Below are 17,549 nucleotides of genomic sequence, written 5' to 3'. Positions count from 1 at the left end.
TACACCAAGTTGACACAAAAGCACCGAGCACATTCTAATTAATTTTATGCTCATTCAATTTAGAGCAGCAAATTTGTGTAAAATTTAGTATTAAACCTTACATTTTATTACCTCAATCCCATGTACAAATCTCAGGCAGGAGGAGAAACCTTTTGAGGCTTGGTTTAGTTATCAACTTTTTCTTCAAACTTTCAACTTTTCCATCACATCAAGACTTTCCTACACACACAAACTTTCAACTTTTCTATCACATCGTTCCAATTTCAATCAAACTTCTAATTTTAGTGTGAACTAAACACACCCTCTGAGTATGATACCGACGACCAGGAAACAGTCCAGATCAGAGGGGCAAATGCAAACCAATCAGAAATAATTCTGAACCCCACAGGCTCAAGTCAACATGCTTTAGCTAAGGAGATGAGATGAATCGCAGCAGCAGAGGGAGGAGGAAAGGGGGGAGTACTAAGCAAGCAGCATTGATGCCTCCATTACTCCCCTGTTTAATACTCTCTTCTTGGGAGGTTGGAGGAGATCACAGGACAGCCTGTGCCTGTGCCTGTGCTGCTGTGGCATTTCTTCAGAGAAGACTGTGAGATATCACCACAAATAAAATTCCCACTACTGTAGTATGAAAACTTTGGGACACATTCAGATACATTCCGATGAAACCAGAAGTAGTTTCTCTCAATTTTATCACATCAAATACCGATCGTGCTAGAGTATAAGTGAATTGTCCGTCTTAAGCTTTGGGTTAAACTGGTTGGTACATGTAACTCAATAGATCAAACGAAGCATGCTAATTCTAGTAGAGAACTTCCCTTCAGAAAATGTTGTGGCAAAAGTTTTATAATGGGAGAAACTGTATATTGTGTGACAGTTTAGTTAGTACAGTTGCTCTTTTTCCCCGGATGAGTGAGTGATGACTAGCAAGTAACAAGGCCTGTTTAGTTCGCGAAAAGAAAATTTTTGGGTATCACATCGAACGTTTGACCGGATGTTAGAGGGGGTTTTCGGACACGAATAAAAAAACTAATTTCATAACTCGCTTGGAAACCGCGAGACGAATCTTTTGAGCCTAATTAATCCGTCGTTAGCACATGTAGGTTACTGTAACACTTATAGCTATCATGGATTAATTAGGCTCAAAAGATTCGTCTTGCGATTTCCTCCTTAACTGTGCAATTAATTTTTTAATTTATCTATATTTAATACTCTATGCATGTGTCCAAAGATTCGATGTGATGTTTTTGGGAAAAAGTTTGTGGAAACTAAACGGGGCCCAAGTAAGATGGCAACAAAAACAGGAATAAAAGAAATGGTGACCAAGGCAGTGTGGAACACCCCGGGGCTTTTAACTATTTGCCACTCTTACGAGTGGTGCTTAACGATTTGCCACTAGACTCATATGTCAAAAACACATGAGGGCCCACATGTCATTGACAGGGTGTGGCAAATCATTAATTGCCATGTCATAAGAGTGGCAAATAGTTAAATTTCCCGGAACACCCCAACCCCACTTCCCTCACCATTCCATTCACCAAAGCACAGCAGCACACACCAAGGAAGGCCTAGAAAAGAGAAAGGCAAAGAGGACCAAAAGAAAAGAAAAGAAAGAAAGAAAAAACTTGAAAAAAAAAAGCTCAAAAGAAAGCAAGAGAGAAAGCAACCAGGCAGGCAGAGGCAGAGGCAGAGGCAGAGGCAGTAGCCCTCCCTTTTTTTTTTCTCTCTTCTCTTCTCTTCTCCCAATTCACACAAGATTCACTCACCAGCTGTGCCCTCCCATTCCCCTCTGATCCAAGCCTTTCACTCAAAGCTTCCAGCTTTTCCAATTGCTTGGCCACTTCAAGAATCAAGGAATATGTTCTTGTTCTTGGGGTTCCTCTGATCCGACTCTCCATCTTCCAGCTTCCAGGCTTCTCTCTCGTTCTGTGCCATTTTTGCTCTGCCTGAGCTCTGTGCTTGTTGCATTGGTCACTCCAAGAAAAGGATTTTGAAGGCTGGTTTTATTGTTCTTCTGTTCCTGGGATCCGAATTGCAGGCGAGCTCGCTGTTCGTGTGGAGGTTTCTTTCTTTCATTCATTCGCTTGAAGAATTCGGCAAAGCCATGCGAGCAATTCGGGATGATTTCTCGGGGCCTTTGGAACGCGTGATGATTCTTTGACCCACCATTGCTTCGGTTTTTTTTTTCTGGGAGAATTCTGCAATTTCGCGAGTTTGGTCGTTGAGCTCGAGCCGTGGTGGTGTTCTTGATCCGGTCCATGGGTCTCTGTCATGGCAAGCCGAGCCAAATCCCGGAGCCCGAGGCGGAGGAGGCGGCGGCGGCGGCCGGTGTAGCCGTCGCCGGCGCCGCCTCGCCGGGTCCGGCTGCGGCGGCGGCGGCGGCGGCGGCGGCGAAGCCGGGCACGCCGAAGCAGCCGAAGTTCCCGTTCTACCTGCCGAGCCCGCTGCCGGCGTCGAGCTACAAGAGCTCGCCGGCGAACTCGAGCGTGGCGTCGACGCCGGCGCGCGGCGGGTTGAAGCGGCCGTTCCCCCCGCCGTCGCCGGCGAAGCACATCCGCGCGCTCCTGGCGCGGCGGCACGGGTCGGTGAAGCCCAACGAGGCGCCCATCCCGGAGGGCGGCGAGACCGAGGTCGGCCTCGACAAGGGCTTCGGCTTCTCCAAGCACTTCTTCGCCAAGTACGAGCTCGGCGACGAGGTCGGCCGCGGCCACTTCGGCTACACCTGCTCCGCCAAGGCCAAGAAGGGCGACCACAAGGGCCACGACGTCGCCGTCAAGGTCATCCCCAAAGCCAAGGTCGGATTCCCGCCATTGCCACGCCTCAATCGCTTCTTTCTTCTTCTTGAAATGGAACACATGCCTCTGCATTTGACCAAAATAATTTTCCCTGCGTGAATTAATCAACTGCTTCTGCTCAGTTTTGTCGTTAAGATCCAATCATTTCTGACGTGCAGATTTAACTTATGGCATTCGGATTCTCCATTATTTTCTTTTTAATCGAGTTTTCTTTTTTTTTTTGTTGCGGGGTTCTTTTAATCAAGTTCACTTTGATGCAACTCTGATTTTGCATCTTAGCTCCATTTGGTAGTATTTGGTAGAACGTTGGTTGATTCAAGCACGAGGATATTGGAAAAAAGGAGCCACCTTTAGCCGGCACTTCGTTTTCGTTTTAGCTCCCGGGGTGCTCGTGATTATTGTTGGGAGGTAACCTCGCCGCTTTGAGACCATTCGTGCCAAGATATGTCATTGCCAATGCCATGTCCATCCATCTGGACGTGGACTGCCTCCTGCAGCATTGATTGGCTTCATGCCATGCTCATGGTTTCAACGCTTGTCGAGTTCTTGGTGCCACCACCATCTTTTGTCCTCACGCTTCCATCATCGGGGTCGGGGAGGGTAAATGGAGCAGATGACCCTCTTTGGATAGATCTGCAGGTCAAAAAGGGGAGCAGAGTTTGCTGCTGAAGCTGCACAGCTTGATGCTTCAATTCTGTGGAAAGAGTTTGCTCATAATGCGCCTCCTCTGCAATTGTATGAAAGGGTCATTCAATTTAAGGCCCTGTAGATGCGGCCAGTCCAGTGCTTTTATGAGCAAAGCTGGCAATCCTTCTGTTGCCAATGCAAGGGGGTAATGCCCCCACCCTCCTCTTGGCTTCTCACATTCCATGTGCTCGTGTTCTTCCTCGGTCAATTGCAGTCAATTGTTAGAATGTCAGCAATGCTGCGTTTCTTGGTTTTATTCTTTCCAGAAAAATAAGATTGAGCTCAAAGACAGTTGCAAGAGTGTTGTTCTTGTTGGATTTCTAATGGAGCACTCCACTTGTCACTTTGATACTGGAGTATATGTTCATTTCATTATAGAATGGTGGTGTAGCTTTGGTTGAATCTTCTAGTGTTATTCGTGTCCTGAGGGCATTAATTCCAGCAATAGGCATTTCATTTCTTTTCACCCATAATTGATCACTTATTGTCTGTCTAGTGCACTGTTGTACAACATTGAACCGAACAGTAGTTGGTTGTTGGCTTGCTCGCATAGGTGTCATAATTCGCGCTTCGAGATCTACATATGTTGCCCATTACCATGATAAATGGAAGTTGAGCTGGCATTGTTGTAGTTGCATGCTTTTATTTACTTACTAGTAAGTAATATAATTGATTGATCTTATAGATATAGTTCATTATGTAAAAGAATTATCATATTTTGCTTGTGGGTTGTTTACTCATTTGCAAATTTCATTACTCTTTTACACTTGGTAGCTGTTTACTGCAATGCCAGTTCATGCTGCTTTCTACTCTTACCAAATTAAGTCTCTGGGCAGATGACGACTGCTATTGCCATTGAAGATGTCAGAAGAGAAGTCAGAATATTGAGTTCGCTGACAGGACACAGTAACCTAGTGCAGTTCTATGATGCTTTCGAGGATGAAGATAATGTGTATATAGTTATGGAGTAAGTGTGCACTTATTCCATACAGTGCTCTCCTTTAACTTCTTTTTTTGCCGGGTCGTCTCCTTTAACTTCTGTCTTCATTTGTTGCTGTCATGCATGCGATTCTTGTCTTGTATACATTAGAAGGTTCAGAGATGAAAAAAAAATGTTATTTCATCTTGGTGGAATGTTTGGCTTTGTTCCTGTCATTAATGTTTGTGAAACTACCCTGATACATGAGAATCCAAGCATTGATATATAAATAGATCATTTTCTGTCAGCAAGGATTTGTACTTTCAATCTCAATAACATATTCCCATCATGCCGTTGTTACTATAAAAAATATAAAATTTCGTGCATGATGTTGATCAGAGCTCCTCTATGATCAGTTGTTTATAATTCAAGATAACATATCCCAGTCAAATTAAAAATCCAAGATACTCATAAAAAATGGTGCTTTCCTGCAACTTGCATCACTTGATTACATTTAACTTAATGTGATTGCCTTTTCTGTTTCAGGCTATGTAAAGGAGGTGAACTACTGGATAGGATTTTGGCAAGGTAGAGTCATGATATTTATTTTGTAAACAATGCTTGTAACTAATTCTGCTAGATTTGAGTTATAACTTACTTTCTTTCTTCACAGAGGTGGAAAATACTCTGAGGAAGATGCAAAGGTTGTTATGGTGCAAATTTTGAGTGTTGTGTCATTTTGCCATCTCCAAGGTGTTGTCCATCGTGATCTGAAACCAGAGGTAGGCTTGCTGCCAAACAATTAATAGCCAATGTTAAGAAGTTCATGTTACAACCTAAAAATTGTTAATGTTGAATATGGGCTCTAACTGACATAAGACATTTTCTCTTCTATTGTTATTTCTGTAAATTTTCTGAATTTTTTTTACCCAAAGTCTACTATTGAGTCTAGCAGTCAGCAGACCAAATGCATTATTTTGTAAATAACCATATTTGTTGTTCCCCTTTCCAGAATTTTCTTTTCACCTCAAAGGATGAAAACTCTGCCTTGAAGGTCATAGACTTTGGCTTGTCTGACTTTGTGAAGCCAGGTTAGATTTACAGAGTCCAGTTTTGATTCTTCTTTAGTATTTATCCTTGCCAAACCAAATTTAAATGTGTTGAGATATCATATCATTGCTATATTCTGCAGATGAAAGACTTAATGACATTGTCGGAAGTGCATATTATGTTGCTCCTGAGGTGCTTCATCGATCTTATGGCACTGAGGCAGATATGTGGAGCATTGGAGTGATTGCCTACATTTTGCTTTGTGGGAGCCGTCCTTTCTGGGCACGCACCGAATCAGGAATATTTCGAGCTGTGCTGAAGGCAGAACCAAGTTTTGATGAGGCTCCATGGCCTACTCTCACTGCCGAAGCAAAAGACTTTGTAAAACGACTGCTTAATAAGGATTACCGCAAGAGGATGACTGCTGCACAAGCTCTCAGTAAGCATCAGATTTGTTTGTCAGTGTAATATTGTGGCACTCGCTTTTTATCGAATGATGGTTAATTGCTCACTTGCATCATGATATCTGCAGGTCATCCGTGGATCCGAAATTCTCAACAAGTGAAAATACCTTTAGATATGATAATCTACAAGCTTATGCGAGCTTATATCAGTTCGTCTTCCTTGCGGAAGTCCGCTTTGAGGGTATGCATAAACCTTTGTGTTGTTCTTATCTGGTCTGTAAATGACTATTCTTGCTGCTTATATTTTTTTTCATTTTTTACATGTGTCAAGTTATCCATGTACGAGCAATATATTGCTTTTGGTTGTGCAGTTTAAGTAGGCTTATACCGATATGTCTTGACTCTGATGACATCACCAACTAGCCATTTTAAGCAATGTCCATACATTTTGCAGGCCCTAGCTAAGACATTGACGGCAAATCAACTGTTCTATCTAAGAGAGCAATTTGAATTGTTGGGTCCAAACAAGAATGGTTATATCTCCTTGCAAAATTTGAAAACGGTAGGTATTCTCACCTTTGTTACTTGATCTAATTTATAGCATGCAATTGCTGAATAAGTAAATGTTCCTACAGGCCTTGGTAAAGAATTCTACAGATGCAATGAAGGATTCTAGGGTTATTGACTTTGTTAACACGGTAAGACTCTTTCATAGAACATTCTCTTGTGTTAGTATATCGGACTGAGATAAACACTGACCTGCTCAAGCCATGGTACTAGGTGTGCACTCTTCAGTACAGAAAATTGGATTTTGAAGAGTTCGCTGCTTCTGCCGTCAGCGTTTATCAGATGGAAGCTTTGGAAACATGGGAGCAGCACGCACGGCGTGCATACGAGCTATTCGATAAGGAGGGCAACCGACCTATTGTAATTGAGGAGCTTGCATCGGTATGATTTGAGCTGAAGTAACTTTTTCGCATGATTATTAAACATTTCTAACTGTTATATTTTTCATCTCTTAGGAACTTGGACTTGGTCCATCAGTCCCTCTTCATGTTGTACTCCAAGATTGGATCAGACACGCCGATGGGAAGCTTAGTTTCCTTGGATTCATTAAACTTTTGCACGGAGTTTCTTCGCGATCGATCCCGAAAGCCTAAGATAAAATCATTCTTGCATCAACCAATGAGGTCAAATTGATGGCTAAGCCAAATTCTCTGGATGGTGTTCGTTGTGTTGCGCGGTTTGAGGTGGTTGGAGAGGATGTCTTGAAAATCAGACAAAAAAAAGAAAGTGACAGTTTGTGTAAGAGGTGAAAATGTTCTTGCTGCTACTACTTCTACCCCTCCCCTTCGCCACGTCGGATTGATGTTGTACTGAAGCTGTGTAGACGATGTACAGATGATGAGGATAGGAAAAAGAATATGGAAGGGTTGAAAAGATTTGAGACTGGTGTTTGTCAAAGTCTTGCATTGTAGTAGTGCATCTTTTGTCTCAAATAAGACATTTAACGTCTCACCCCTTGGTCTCTCATTGTGTTATTATGCCAGTATGCGACAGCCCTGAGGTTACAGATTCAACTGTGTGCTGTTCATTTCTCTGTACTTGTTGTTGCAATTGCTTCTACTGCAGCCTTCTGGTACCAATGCAACAATCTCTGCTCCTCACTGTCCATTGATGATGGGAGAATCTGCATTTTTACTGCAAGGCTGCATCTACCCAAGCATATGCATATATTCATGGCGATATGCATATATCACCAATGACCTTGGCCGATCCGCAGAAGCCGGGGATCTAAACCATTTCCATTCTCTAAAATTCAGAGTATCACCAGAATTCTGAAGAAGTGATCTCTCCAAATGTAATAAGATGCCCTGGAAGAGGGCTATTCAGGATCAAGACAACCACTTCCTTTTTTCAGGGTCTCACCCCTTGTTCAGCAATCAGTAGTATCACTGTCTGTTCAAGTGTTCATAGCAAAAGAAAAGGCATCACACAGTGACATTGCTGATATTGGTGTGTGCAATGCAATGCTGTTAATGCCGCGTTGTCGCTGTCTGTGCAAGAATGCAAAAGCACTGGATCTGGGGTGCCCGTACGGCAAAGCAAATCCGGTCAAATTCTGATGAAGGAGTCCGGCAAGATGGGACCCACTGACAGTCAGGAAGGGACCCAACATGGTTGAAATAATTGAAATGCTATTGAAGTTCTAAATTTGACCACCGATAAATTTTAAATTATAGTGTTTAAACGAATAAAAACTGCGTGCTCATATTTAACATGCAATGCACTTTCATAACATGTAAGAGGTAAAATTTTGGATACGAACAATATCCGGTGACAATTATTTAGGGATAGAGGGAGTAATCATATTATGATATTATGGTATTGCATGTTCTTAGATGGATAATATATTTGTGAGCAATTTTATATGTCGAAAGATGTTTGATGATCGTGAAAGGAATGCAAAATGTGTGAAGATTTTTGGCATGGTGTGCCACGTGACATGCCAAAGTTCAGGTTTTTCAGGCTGTATGGTCCTCGGTTTGGACCTGTTTGGCTGCATTTGGATGGATAGTGTAAAACCATGAGCACAGGTTCAGTTTAGTAGAGTGACTTTATGTGCTTGTTTTTACTGTCACAAGGTTCCTCGAGCAACACACAGTAAAGTAATGGTAAAAATTTACTACTTATTGTACTTGCTTCTGCTGTGATATGAACAAAGAAGGTTATTAAAAAAATGGGAAAGAAAAAGGAGGCCTCTTCTCAAAGGTCGCAAAGAAGCAGAAGAAATGGCTCAAGCTTCTGAACTCTGAAGTCTCCTGCACTTTGTATGCAGTTAAGTATAACACTGAAAGTTTCTTAAAAGACTTGAGAGTTGCACCAAAAGCTCGAATCATGGCAAATGATGTGAGCTTTGTTTAAAGTCTGAAGAAATCTTTTGTGATGTTTAATGTTAAAATTCGAACACTGGAGGGTCATAAAAGACAGACAACAGTTAGAGTTTCGAAGCAAGATCAGATATGTTATTAACACCTCAAAAGATGCATGATTTTTGTGAGTGGACTCAAAAGCTGCATGATGGCATGCATACATTGTTCAGTCTACTTCAGAAAGAAAAATAAATTACGTTCATTGGAAGTTCAAATCGAAGTCCATTCAAACCAAACATGCCGGACATAATAATAATGTCTGAATCGTTGAATGTTAAACACAATAGATTAGAGAAAAAAAGCAACATTCGTTACTGTAAAAACTACTACTAGGAATAAAATATTTTAACATGGATACTCACTAAAAATTTACAATTAATGTGGAGATGCGGGGTATCGATCCCCGTACCTCTCGCATGCTAAGCGAGCGCTCTACCATCTGAGCTACATCCCCAATTTGACATTTTTCTATCATATATTTTACTTATCAGTTAAAACATGAAATGGCATCGTTTCATATGAATTTGACACCCTTAGCGTATATTGCGGGTCTTATTCGAGCAGAAATTTCTTTAGAAATCATTCAACTTGGGAAATCCTCCTTGATGTCAGGTTCAGTTCTACCGGTAACACAGACAGTAGACACCTAATTTTCCCGTGTGATTATCTAGTTCAAGACTAATCCTCCGTTCCTCCTTGATGGGATGAAGCTCCTGCTTCGCCAAATAATAGTAATAAAAAGATCTGCATATCTTAATGTGGCCTTAGGCTGAGTTTGAAGGAGCATTTGGGCTGAAAGTTTCTTTAATTTACCATGTTCACGCTTTCAAAACTGTTAAACGGTATATTTCGTATAAAAAAATTTTATATAGAAGTTTCTTAAAAAAATATTAATTTATTATTAAGTTTAAAATAATTAATACTCAAATTACCATGTGCTAATGGTTTATCTCGTTTTACATGCCGCTAAGTTGCTAAGCCCAAATGCTCTTCCAAACTCAGCCTACGCCAAGCAAAATTTAAGGCCCGTTAGCCAGTAAAAGAGCGAGATTACAGTCCTATTGGGCCCAACTCACTCGCATGGGCCGAAATCCAGCCTATCCATAGTCTGGATTTCACTCAATGGAGGCCCAACAAAACAAGGCCTCGCAAACAATTAACAGCCCAATAAGGCCCATATAATCAGATCCCTTACTTAACCTTCTCCTCTAATCTCAAGAAAAACCAGAATAAACATTTCCCCCACCACCTTCGCCTCCTCCTCTCCCATGGCGATCCCCTACCGGATCACCGCCGGCGGCGGCGGCGGCAGGCAGCGGATGGCGCTGCCGCTGCCGCCGAAGGGCGCCCTGCTGGCCGCCGTGACGACGGCGTCGGTGCTGTCCATCCTGTGCGTGCTGTCCTTCACCGACTCGCTGTCCTACCTCGGGTTCCAGGTCAGGGGCGTCGACAAGAGGGAGAGCAGCCGCAGCTACCTCTACTGGGGCGCCGCCATCGACTGCCCCGGCAAGCACTGCGCCTCCTGCGCCGGCCTCGGCCACCAGGAGTCCAGCCTCCGCTGCGCCCTCGAGGAGGCCCTGTTTCTTGACAGGTAACCATGGTTTGGCACGTGTATAGATTTTGATTCGTACCTGCATTGATCTGTCTGGGCTGTTAATCCGTAATATTCCCACTTAGGAGGATGGAAATTGTTGCAAAGAGCCAAAGAATGTAATGTGGGATGATGTGATATAATAATGTGGATATGTATGAATTAGTTTTTGTTGTTGTGGCAGAATATTTGTGATGCCTTCAAGGTTGTGCCTTAATTCAGTGCACAATACAAGGGGGATTATTAATCAAAGCGATGCGACTTCCAATAAAAGGTTTGGCTTCTTGTTAACCACCTACTTCTATGTGATTATATATCTTCCTGTATCATTCTGTTTTCCTGAAATCGTGCTAGAATTGAAACTCACCAACTCAATGTTTTGGCAGTGGCAGGTGGGAAACAAGTTCATGTGCGATGGAATCTTTGTATGACATAGACCTCATATCAAGAACTGTTCCTGTTGTTTTGGACAATCCACAATCATGGTATGCTATAGTATCAAGAAGTACGAAGCTAGGAGAGGAAGGAGATGTAGCACATGCACAAGGAGTTAGCAGACAAGAACTCAAAGAAAACACACTTTACTCAAAGGCATTCCTCATAAACCGCACCGCAAGTCCTCTTGCTTGGTAAGAATGCTAGCTCTTAAAGAATAGCCTTAAGCCTTCAAGATCACACCGAATTGAACCTATACACCATGACTAGAATTCTGGTATAGACCTTAATCATCATTACAGTTCAGGTTTATGGAGTGCAAGGATCGGACCAAGCGTAGCTCTGTGATGTTACCATACAATTTTCTGCCATCTATGCCAGCAAGAAAACTGAGGGATGCAGCAAACAAGGTATATTTCCATAAGTTTGCCTCCTTGCTCAATTTAATTGAAATTGGTTGCTCCAATCGGCTGAAAATGATATCTTGTTTTGCACCAGATTGCTTAGCACCAAGTTAATAATATTGTTCATTTCTGTTTATATCGAATTGCTCATGGAAATTTGCCGAGTAGAACTATATAACATAAAATTCAAAATCCTAAGAATGTGGCTTTAGTGTGCCTAATGTTAGTTCCCCACTTAAAAGGACTAACATTGATGTCCCACTGTAAATAAATCTCGTAGCTGTCATTTTTGTCAGCATTGCGTGCGACATAAGATGTGTAGCACTGTAGCAGCGGGCATCTGCTTGTTGAAAGTTAAAATTCACCGGCAAATGGTGAATTATTGCCTCATGCTGCCATGGGATTATGTTTTATTACTCCACTCCTTCATTGAGAATTTCATGTTTGTCATGGTTGTTCTGGAATACCGTGGGCCATGGTACCACTCTATTTACCCTATGTGCCTATGTAATTGTTCATATGCTAGCTTTGCATCTAAAAAAGAGCTTTGGGACCTATTGAGGTTATTGGATTACTTTCCGAAAAGATTTTTTGGTAGGACAAAATTGCAAAGCTTTTGTCTTTCTAGGTTTGGTCAGGCAGAACATCATAATATATCCTGTATATAAATCATTTGTACTGTACTACTGTTTGTTTATGTTAAGTGACATCCACGTATTAGTACAGCATAGTATGTTACTCTGCTTTCTCCCATCTAAATCAGTGTGCTTTCTTTAGATTAAAGTGATACTTGGTGACTACGATGCTATTCATGTAAGACGGGGTGATCTACTGAAGAATAGGAAAGATCGATTTGGTGTTGAGCGAAGCCTTCATCCTCATCTGGACAGAGATACCCATCCTGAGAACATCAAAAGAAGAATTGCAAAGTGGATTCCGCGAGGCCGTACTCTTTTCATTGCTTCAAATGAAAGGACACCAGGCTTCTTTTCACCTCTATCAGACAGGTAATCAACACATTGTGTCAGCTGCTCTTCTTGACTCACCAGCATTAGGATCTCAGGCACGATTTACATTTGCATTTGGTTTCTGCAATCAATTTAGATGTGACTTTAGCGATTCGTGTTCTCATGGATTTACCACGGCACATGGTTTGTCTTCTTCTGTTATCAATTACTTCCTCCGTTTCACAATGTAAGTCATTCTAGCATTTCCCACATTCATATTGATGTTAATAAACCTAGATAGATATATATGTTTAGATTCATTAACATCAATATGAATGTGGAAAATGCTAGAATAACTTACATTGTGAAACGGAGGGAATACTTCAAAAACATCCCATTCTTAAGAAACTCGACTAGTTGCTGCAGTACTAATGCACTTTGTCATTCTGGAATATTTATTTTGTTTGGTATATTCATTTTTTTTATTTATCACACCATGGCTTACCAATAGAAAAAAACAAATAATATGTACATGACCAGCAGTGCAATGTCATACCATTGAATGCTTATAATTTCATGACACAAGCTGGCTAAGATTTCTATTCGTTTTCTTTGGCGTGGATACAGATACAAGTTAGCATACTCATCAAACTTCAGCAGCATATTGGAGCCAGTAATCGATAACAACTATCAGCTGTTCATGGTCGAAAGGTTAATCATGCAAGGAGCAAGGAAGTTTGTGAAGACCATGAAAGAATTCGATAATGACCTTTCTCTTTGCGATGACCCTAAAAAGAACACCAAAGTCTGGGAAGAAGCAGTTTATACAGATGGCTGATGGTTCGTATTTGACCGTATTTGACCTTCCATTGCATATGAAGTACAGCTCGCAAACTATCACTAATGGTTTTGCATAGATAATAGTATAATACTGTCATATGAATATATATGATTAAAAAGTTTTACTTCTGATCTGAAGTTACACTCAAGCTAGGACACTCAAGTCAACCGACAGAACAAGGGGAAGCATGCATGTTTCCTTTCTTCAGACAAGAGATGTTCAATTTGTTCCTCTCTCTTTTTTCTTTGATACACCTGGGAAGAGACTATATATGCTGGTGTGTGATGTAACTTCATCGTGGTTTTGATTTAAACCAAATTGTAGTGTATATGTAATAGGCAATTACCTATCAGCTAATGGTGAATACATCTGTAATTAATTTGTCAATCTGGAAATTGATTCCTTTTTGGAGAAAATCTGGAAGTTGGATTATGTTTAACCTCTTGCAGATGAAAAGGCAAATATACATACCATCTACAGTGCACGCTTGTTGCAGATGTACTGCATGTCAGTACAGCAGAAATATGCAAGGTACAGCAGAAATGTGCAACCGTAGGTGTATATTTGCATGCAAAAGTTTTTTTTTTTTGCCAAATGCAATGCACATACATGTGATAATTAAACAGGTGCATGATTAAGGTGCAAAAACTTAGATGCCTTGGACTTCATTAGTACCATTTAACATCCACTTAGCTAGCTAATTAAGCTAGTTCCTCATCTGATCATCACTCTTCACCAGCATGAAAGGTGATCAGTACTCTCTCACATGATGCATGGCATGCATGATGCATGGCAAGATCAAAATAAGCAAGAACAAAACAAGAGCTACCTAAGTGCAATTAAGCACTAGCAGTAGCAGCTAGCTACTAATTGATTTGATTGATCCTAATTACCTCCTAGCTAGCTACTCCTACCTTAACGCTAATCAACTCTTGTCATCTCATCTCAAAGACTAATTAACAAACTAATTAACACCTGCACCCTTGCGCAAATCAATCGTCGTCGTCGTCGTCATCCTCCTCAAGAAATCAAGCAGCAGCATGAGCTGAGCTGATCGATCGAGCTAGCTCATCATCATCCTCTCTTCTCTATATGTACACGAGATCGAGCAAGCATGGCGGCTGCAAAGCTCGCTCACACCTCGCTTCCCTGGTCATGGACGCCGTCGTCGTCGTCCCGGTGCGCCCGCTTCTTCCTGCCGTGCAGCGACACGCCGAACAGCTTCACCGTGTCGCCGCCGTCGGTTGCTGGAGTCTTGGGCGGCGGCGGCGGCGGCGAGTGATCGGGGGAGTCGAGCTCCATCAGCCTGCAGGAGGCGGCGGCTGGAAGGTGGTGTTGCGCCGCCGCCATGGCCGTCGACGAGGGGGTGGTGGTGGTGGTGGTGACCGGCGCGACGTGGTTCTGGAGGAAGTAGATGATGTCGTTGTAGAGCTTCTTCATGTGCGCCAGCTCCGACAGCAGCAGCGAGTTGCGCCGCCGCAGCTGCCGGTTGTCCTCCGACAGCGCCGCCAGGAAGTCCCCGCCTTCGCCGCCGTCTCCGGCGACAGTACAGTGCGCCGTCGTGGCGGGCTCTTCTTGGATTAGATGGTGGTGGTGGTACGCCGGCGGCGGCGGCGGCAGCGAGAAGGGATTGAGGTGGTGGTGGTGGTGGTAGGGTTGGTGCGGCATCGGCGGCGGCGGCGGCTGCGACGACTTCCGCCGGTGAATCTCGGCGAGGAGGTGCTTGGCTCCCTTCCTGAAGAACTCGTTGGCGAACTCCCACCTGTCAGCTACTATCTTCCTGAAACCCTGCAATTAACATCATCATAAGTTCATAACACCAATTAATTAATGCCCAAAGTTAAACATACATACTTAGTATTAGCTATTAGGGAAAGGATTATGAACACTCGAGAGGATATCTCCTAATCGTTTGCATGTCATCTAAATGGTTATAAAATTTTAGAAAAAAAATCAACAAGATGATTAATATGTGATTGTATTAGTAGCTAATAACTAAAAAAACTAAGCAATCACACAACCAATGGAGCTAGCAATCACAAAAAAAAGAGAGAGAGAGAGAGAAAAGAAGAATTGGCAAATGGCAAAATATACTACTACCTCCATAAAAAAAAGATAGGCAGAGATGAAATCTTTGTAAAATGAAGGCAGTACTATGTAGGAGTATATGGTAACTGATGTTCAATATTGTTGCTAGTCATGTCAAGTGGTGCTAATATGAATGGTGGAGTATATACTTGGCACAGAATACCAAGGTACATATATGCATCTCTGTTTATTGTGTCAAACTTTTCCCAATGATTGGGAGTGGATAGTGCACTGCTAATTCTCTAAAGATGAGGAGGATAGAACAAACTATAAATACATGTAAATGGATTATTCATGGAGCTAGAATTAACTACTACTACGGCGACTACGTACTAATAAATACTAATCCACTGCTTACTGTGCTTGCACATTTAATTTGTGCACTTTGATTTTGGTCAAGACTCAAGAGGCAAAGGGAAGATTAGAGGAAGTACTAGCGAAGTACATTAATTAGGGAAGGTAGAACAGTGGTGCTGGAGCAAGTAGGGTAAGAAGTGAATGTACAACACAGTCATCAACTTATAGTGGTTCAGAAGAAGAAAGAGAAGATCAGCAAACAGTCAGCACGTACTCTCATGCTGCTCCTCACTTCACCATTGAGAGAAACTAATTAATGTGCATCAGATAATGTTCAGTAAAAGAGGCACAAAAAAAATTTAAATCTCCCTCATGTTAACCAGGCTAAACAGACAAGAAAAACAGTAGATGAGATTAATCATCAGCACGAATTAATATACCCCCAGCTCTACTCTATCTTTTCATCAGAAGCAAGAAATATATTTTTGAAAAAAACAAGCAAAAGAGATTAATCAGCTCGTTGGAAGGTCGCACTCAAACAGCAATGCCTTTCCAGCGTGCAACAAAAATCTGGTACAAAACAAAAGATCGATGAACAAAAACTTTTCCAAAACCCTGTCACATTCTAGGAAACAAGCTTGCTAACCACCACATACACACCAAATCACCCATCAAAACAACAAGAACATTAAACCATAGTCCATGCATGCCAGCATCCCCCATGCACTGACTGACCAAACCTCTACATCAAATTAAAACCAAAGCAAGAAACTATAGCAGCTAGAAAACCAACTGATATATGTATGTATAGCTAGCTATAGATCGATTCAAGAACAAGCAAAGAAATCAAGACACTACAAGAACCCGCAATTTTCTTGGCGGCCAAAAAAAACAGCCGCCAAGTTCATATATATTATTGGCGGTTCTAACCAGCTACCAAGCATATACATGTTTTTTTGGCGGCTATGCACAACCACCGTCATGTTTTTGACCGACATGAAAATTACGGATTCTTATAGAGCAACAATATATATGTGGCAAAAATGTGCAATGGTAGCAGCAGCTTACATAGGTGTTGAGCTGCCTGACGAAGCTGGAGAAGTTGTTGTGCTTGAAGTAGTTGGGGAGGAGGTCGCGGGCGAACTCCGGCGGCCGCCACACGACGAAGGTGGTGTCGTCCTCGCCCCACGACACGATGTGGTCGGTGCAGGGGTCGTCCACCAGCTGGTACGTCTTCGTCAGGAACGGCGCCGGCACCGGCTTCCCCGCCGCCGCGCCGCCGCCGCCGTGCGGCCCCATCTCCATCGACACCACCATCTCCCCGCACCTCTCCACCAAGAAAGCCATAGCTAGAAGAGGAGGAAGAAGAAGGGGAGAGGAGAAAGGCTGCAGTGTCTCACTGTCTCGCACTCACACAGAGAGTGAGACAGAGAGAGACGCACACGCACACACCACGAACCCCGCGCTTCAAATATTCTCGTGTGGGCTCACGTACTCTCTCTCAGCTCAGCTGCCTGGACCTCTCTCTCATGAGCTCTAGGGGGAGTGTAGTAGAGAAGAGAGTGGTGGTGGTGTGTGTCTGTTGCATCTCTCTCTCTCTCTCTCTCATGATTATAGATGCATGTGCATGGAAATCTGTGCAAGGAGCAGTGGGTGCAGGGTGTGTGAGGGCGGTTCAAAGTGCTATGGTGGTATAGCTTAGCTTATTAGGGCCTGTTTAGTTCGCGAAATGGAAATTTTTGGGTGTCATATCGGATGTTTGACCGAATGTCAGAAGGGGTTTTCGGACACGAATGAAAAAACTAATTTCAAAACTCGTATGGAAACCGCGAGATGAATCTTGTGAGCCTAATTAATCCGTCATTAGCACATGTGGGTTACTGTAGCACTTATGGCTAATCATGGACTAATTAGACTCAAAAGATTCGTCTCGCGATTTCCCTCCTAACTGTGCAATTAGATTTTCTTTTAATTTATATTTAATTTTCCATGCGTACGTTCAAAGATTTGACGTGATGTTTCTGGGAAAAATTTTTGGGGAACTAAACGGGGCCTTAGCTTAGGTGTTGGGGAGAAGGACGCAGCTGGAGTAGGAGCGAGGAGCTTCTTTTGGCACTTAGCATTGTGGTAATCCCATGCTTAATTGGCCGTTTAGGGC

At 42.6% G+C, this 17,549-nt stretch overlaps 3 protein-coding genes and 1 non-coding gene across 7 annotated transcripts; 2 read left to right on the top strand and 2 right to left on the bottom strand.

Moving 5' to 3' along the window:
- The first annotated feature begins 1,744 nt into the window (after nt 1–1,744).
- On the top strand, nt 1,745–7,373 carry LOC4344066 (calcium/calmodulin-dependent serine/threonine-protein kinase 1-like). Of its 2 annotated transcripts, none has more exons than XM_015792270.2 (11): nt 1,745–2,795; nt 4,319–4,449; nt 4,948–4,989; nt 5,075–5,183; nt 5,414–5,492; nt 5,594–5,890; nt 5,984–6,096; nt 6,310–6,417; nt 6,491–6,553; nt 6,636–6,803; nt 6,878–7,373. In XM_015792270.2, exons 1-11 carry the CDS (start codon nt 2,259–2,261, stop codon nt 7,013–7,015), a joined length of 1,785 nt encoding a protein of 594 aa, XP_015647756.1. In that variant the 5' UTR covers nt 1,745–2,258; the 3' UTR covers nt 7,016–7,373. The 2 variants fall into 2 exon arrangements, with proteins under 2 accessions (XP_015647756.1, XP_066168380.1); XM_066312283.1 differs by lacking the exon at nt 1,745–2,795 and adding an exon at nt 3,469–3,627.
- A 1,796-nt stretch (nt 7,374–9,169) lies between these two features.
- TRNAA-AGC (transfer RNA alanine (anticodon AGC)) lies at nt 9,170–9,242 on the bottom strand. Its single transcript has one exon. It is a non-coding gene; the product is annotated as a tRNA-Ala (tRNA).
- Nucleotides 9,243–10,014: 772 nt separating this feature from the next.
- LOC4344064 (uncharacterized) lies at nt 10,015–13,422 on the top strand. 3 transcript variants are annotated; one of them, XM_015790161.3, is made up of 7 exons: nt 10,015–10,379; nt 10,564–10,653; nt 10,766–11,008; nt 11,122–11,224; nt 11,996–12,225; nt 12,793–13,005; nt 13,145–13,422. In XM_015790161.3, the coding sequence occupies exons 1-6, from the start codon at nt 10,057–10,059 to the stop codon at nt 13,001–13,003; spliced, it is 1,200 nt and encodes a 399-aa protein (XP_015645647.1). In that variant the 5' UTR covers nt 10,015–10,056; the 3' UTR covers nt 13,004–13,005; nt 13,145–13,422. The 3 variants fall into 3 exon arrangements, with proteins under 3 accessions (XP_015645647.1, XP_025882709.1, XP_025882710.1); XM_026026924.2 differs by having other exon boundaries at nt 12,793–13,045; XM_026026925.2 differs by lacking the exons at nt 10,015–10,379; nt 10,564–10,653 and having other exon boundaries at nt 10,869–11,008; nt 11,117–11,224; nt 12,793–13,422.
- Nucleotides 13,423–13,567: 145 nt separating this feature from the next.
- On the bottom strand, nt 13,568–16,857 carry LOC4344063 (heat stress transcription factor B-4b-like). The gene is made up of 2 exons (NM_001403228.1): nt 16,460–16,857; nt 13,568–14,794 (listed from the first exon to the last, which is right to left on the bottom strand). The coding sequence occupies exons 1-2, from the start codon at nt 16,736–16,738 to the stop codon at nt 14,141–14,143; spliced, it is 933 nt and encodes a 310-aa protein (NP_001390157.1). The 5' UTR covers nt 16,739–16,857; the 3' UTR covers nt 13,568–14,140.
- Nucleotides 16,858–17,549: the final 692 nt, after the last annotated feature.

This window comes from Oryza sativa, chromosome 7 (genome assembly GCF_034140825.1).
Source record: "Oryza sativa Japonica Group chromosome 7, ASM3414082v1".
NCBI classification, from domain to species: Eukaryota; Viridiplantae; Streptophyta; class Magnoliopsida; order Poales; family Poaceae; genus Oryza; species Oryza sativa.
The sequence above is the reverse complement of the archived record's forward strand: the minus strand, read 5'-3'. Positions and strand labels throughout refer to the sequence as shown.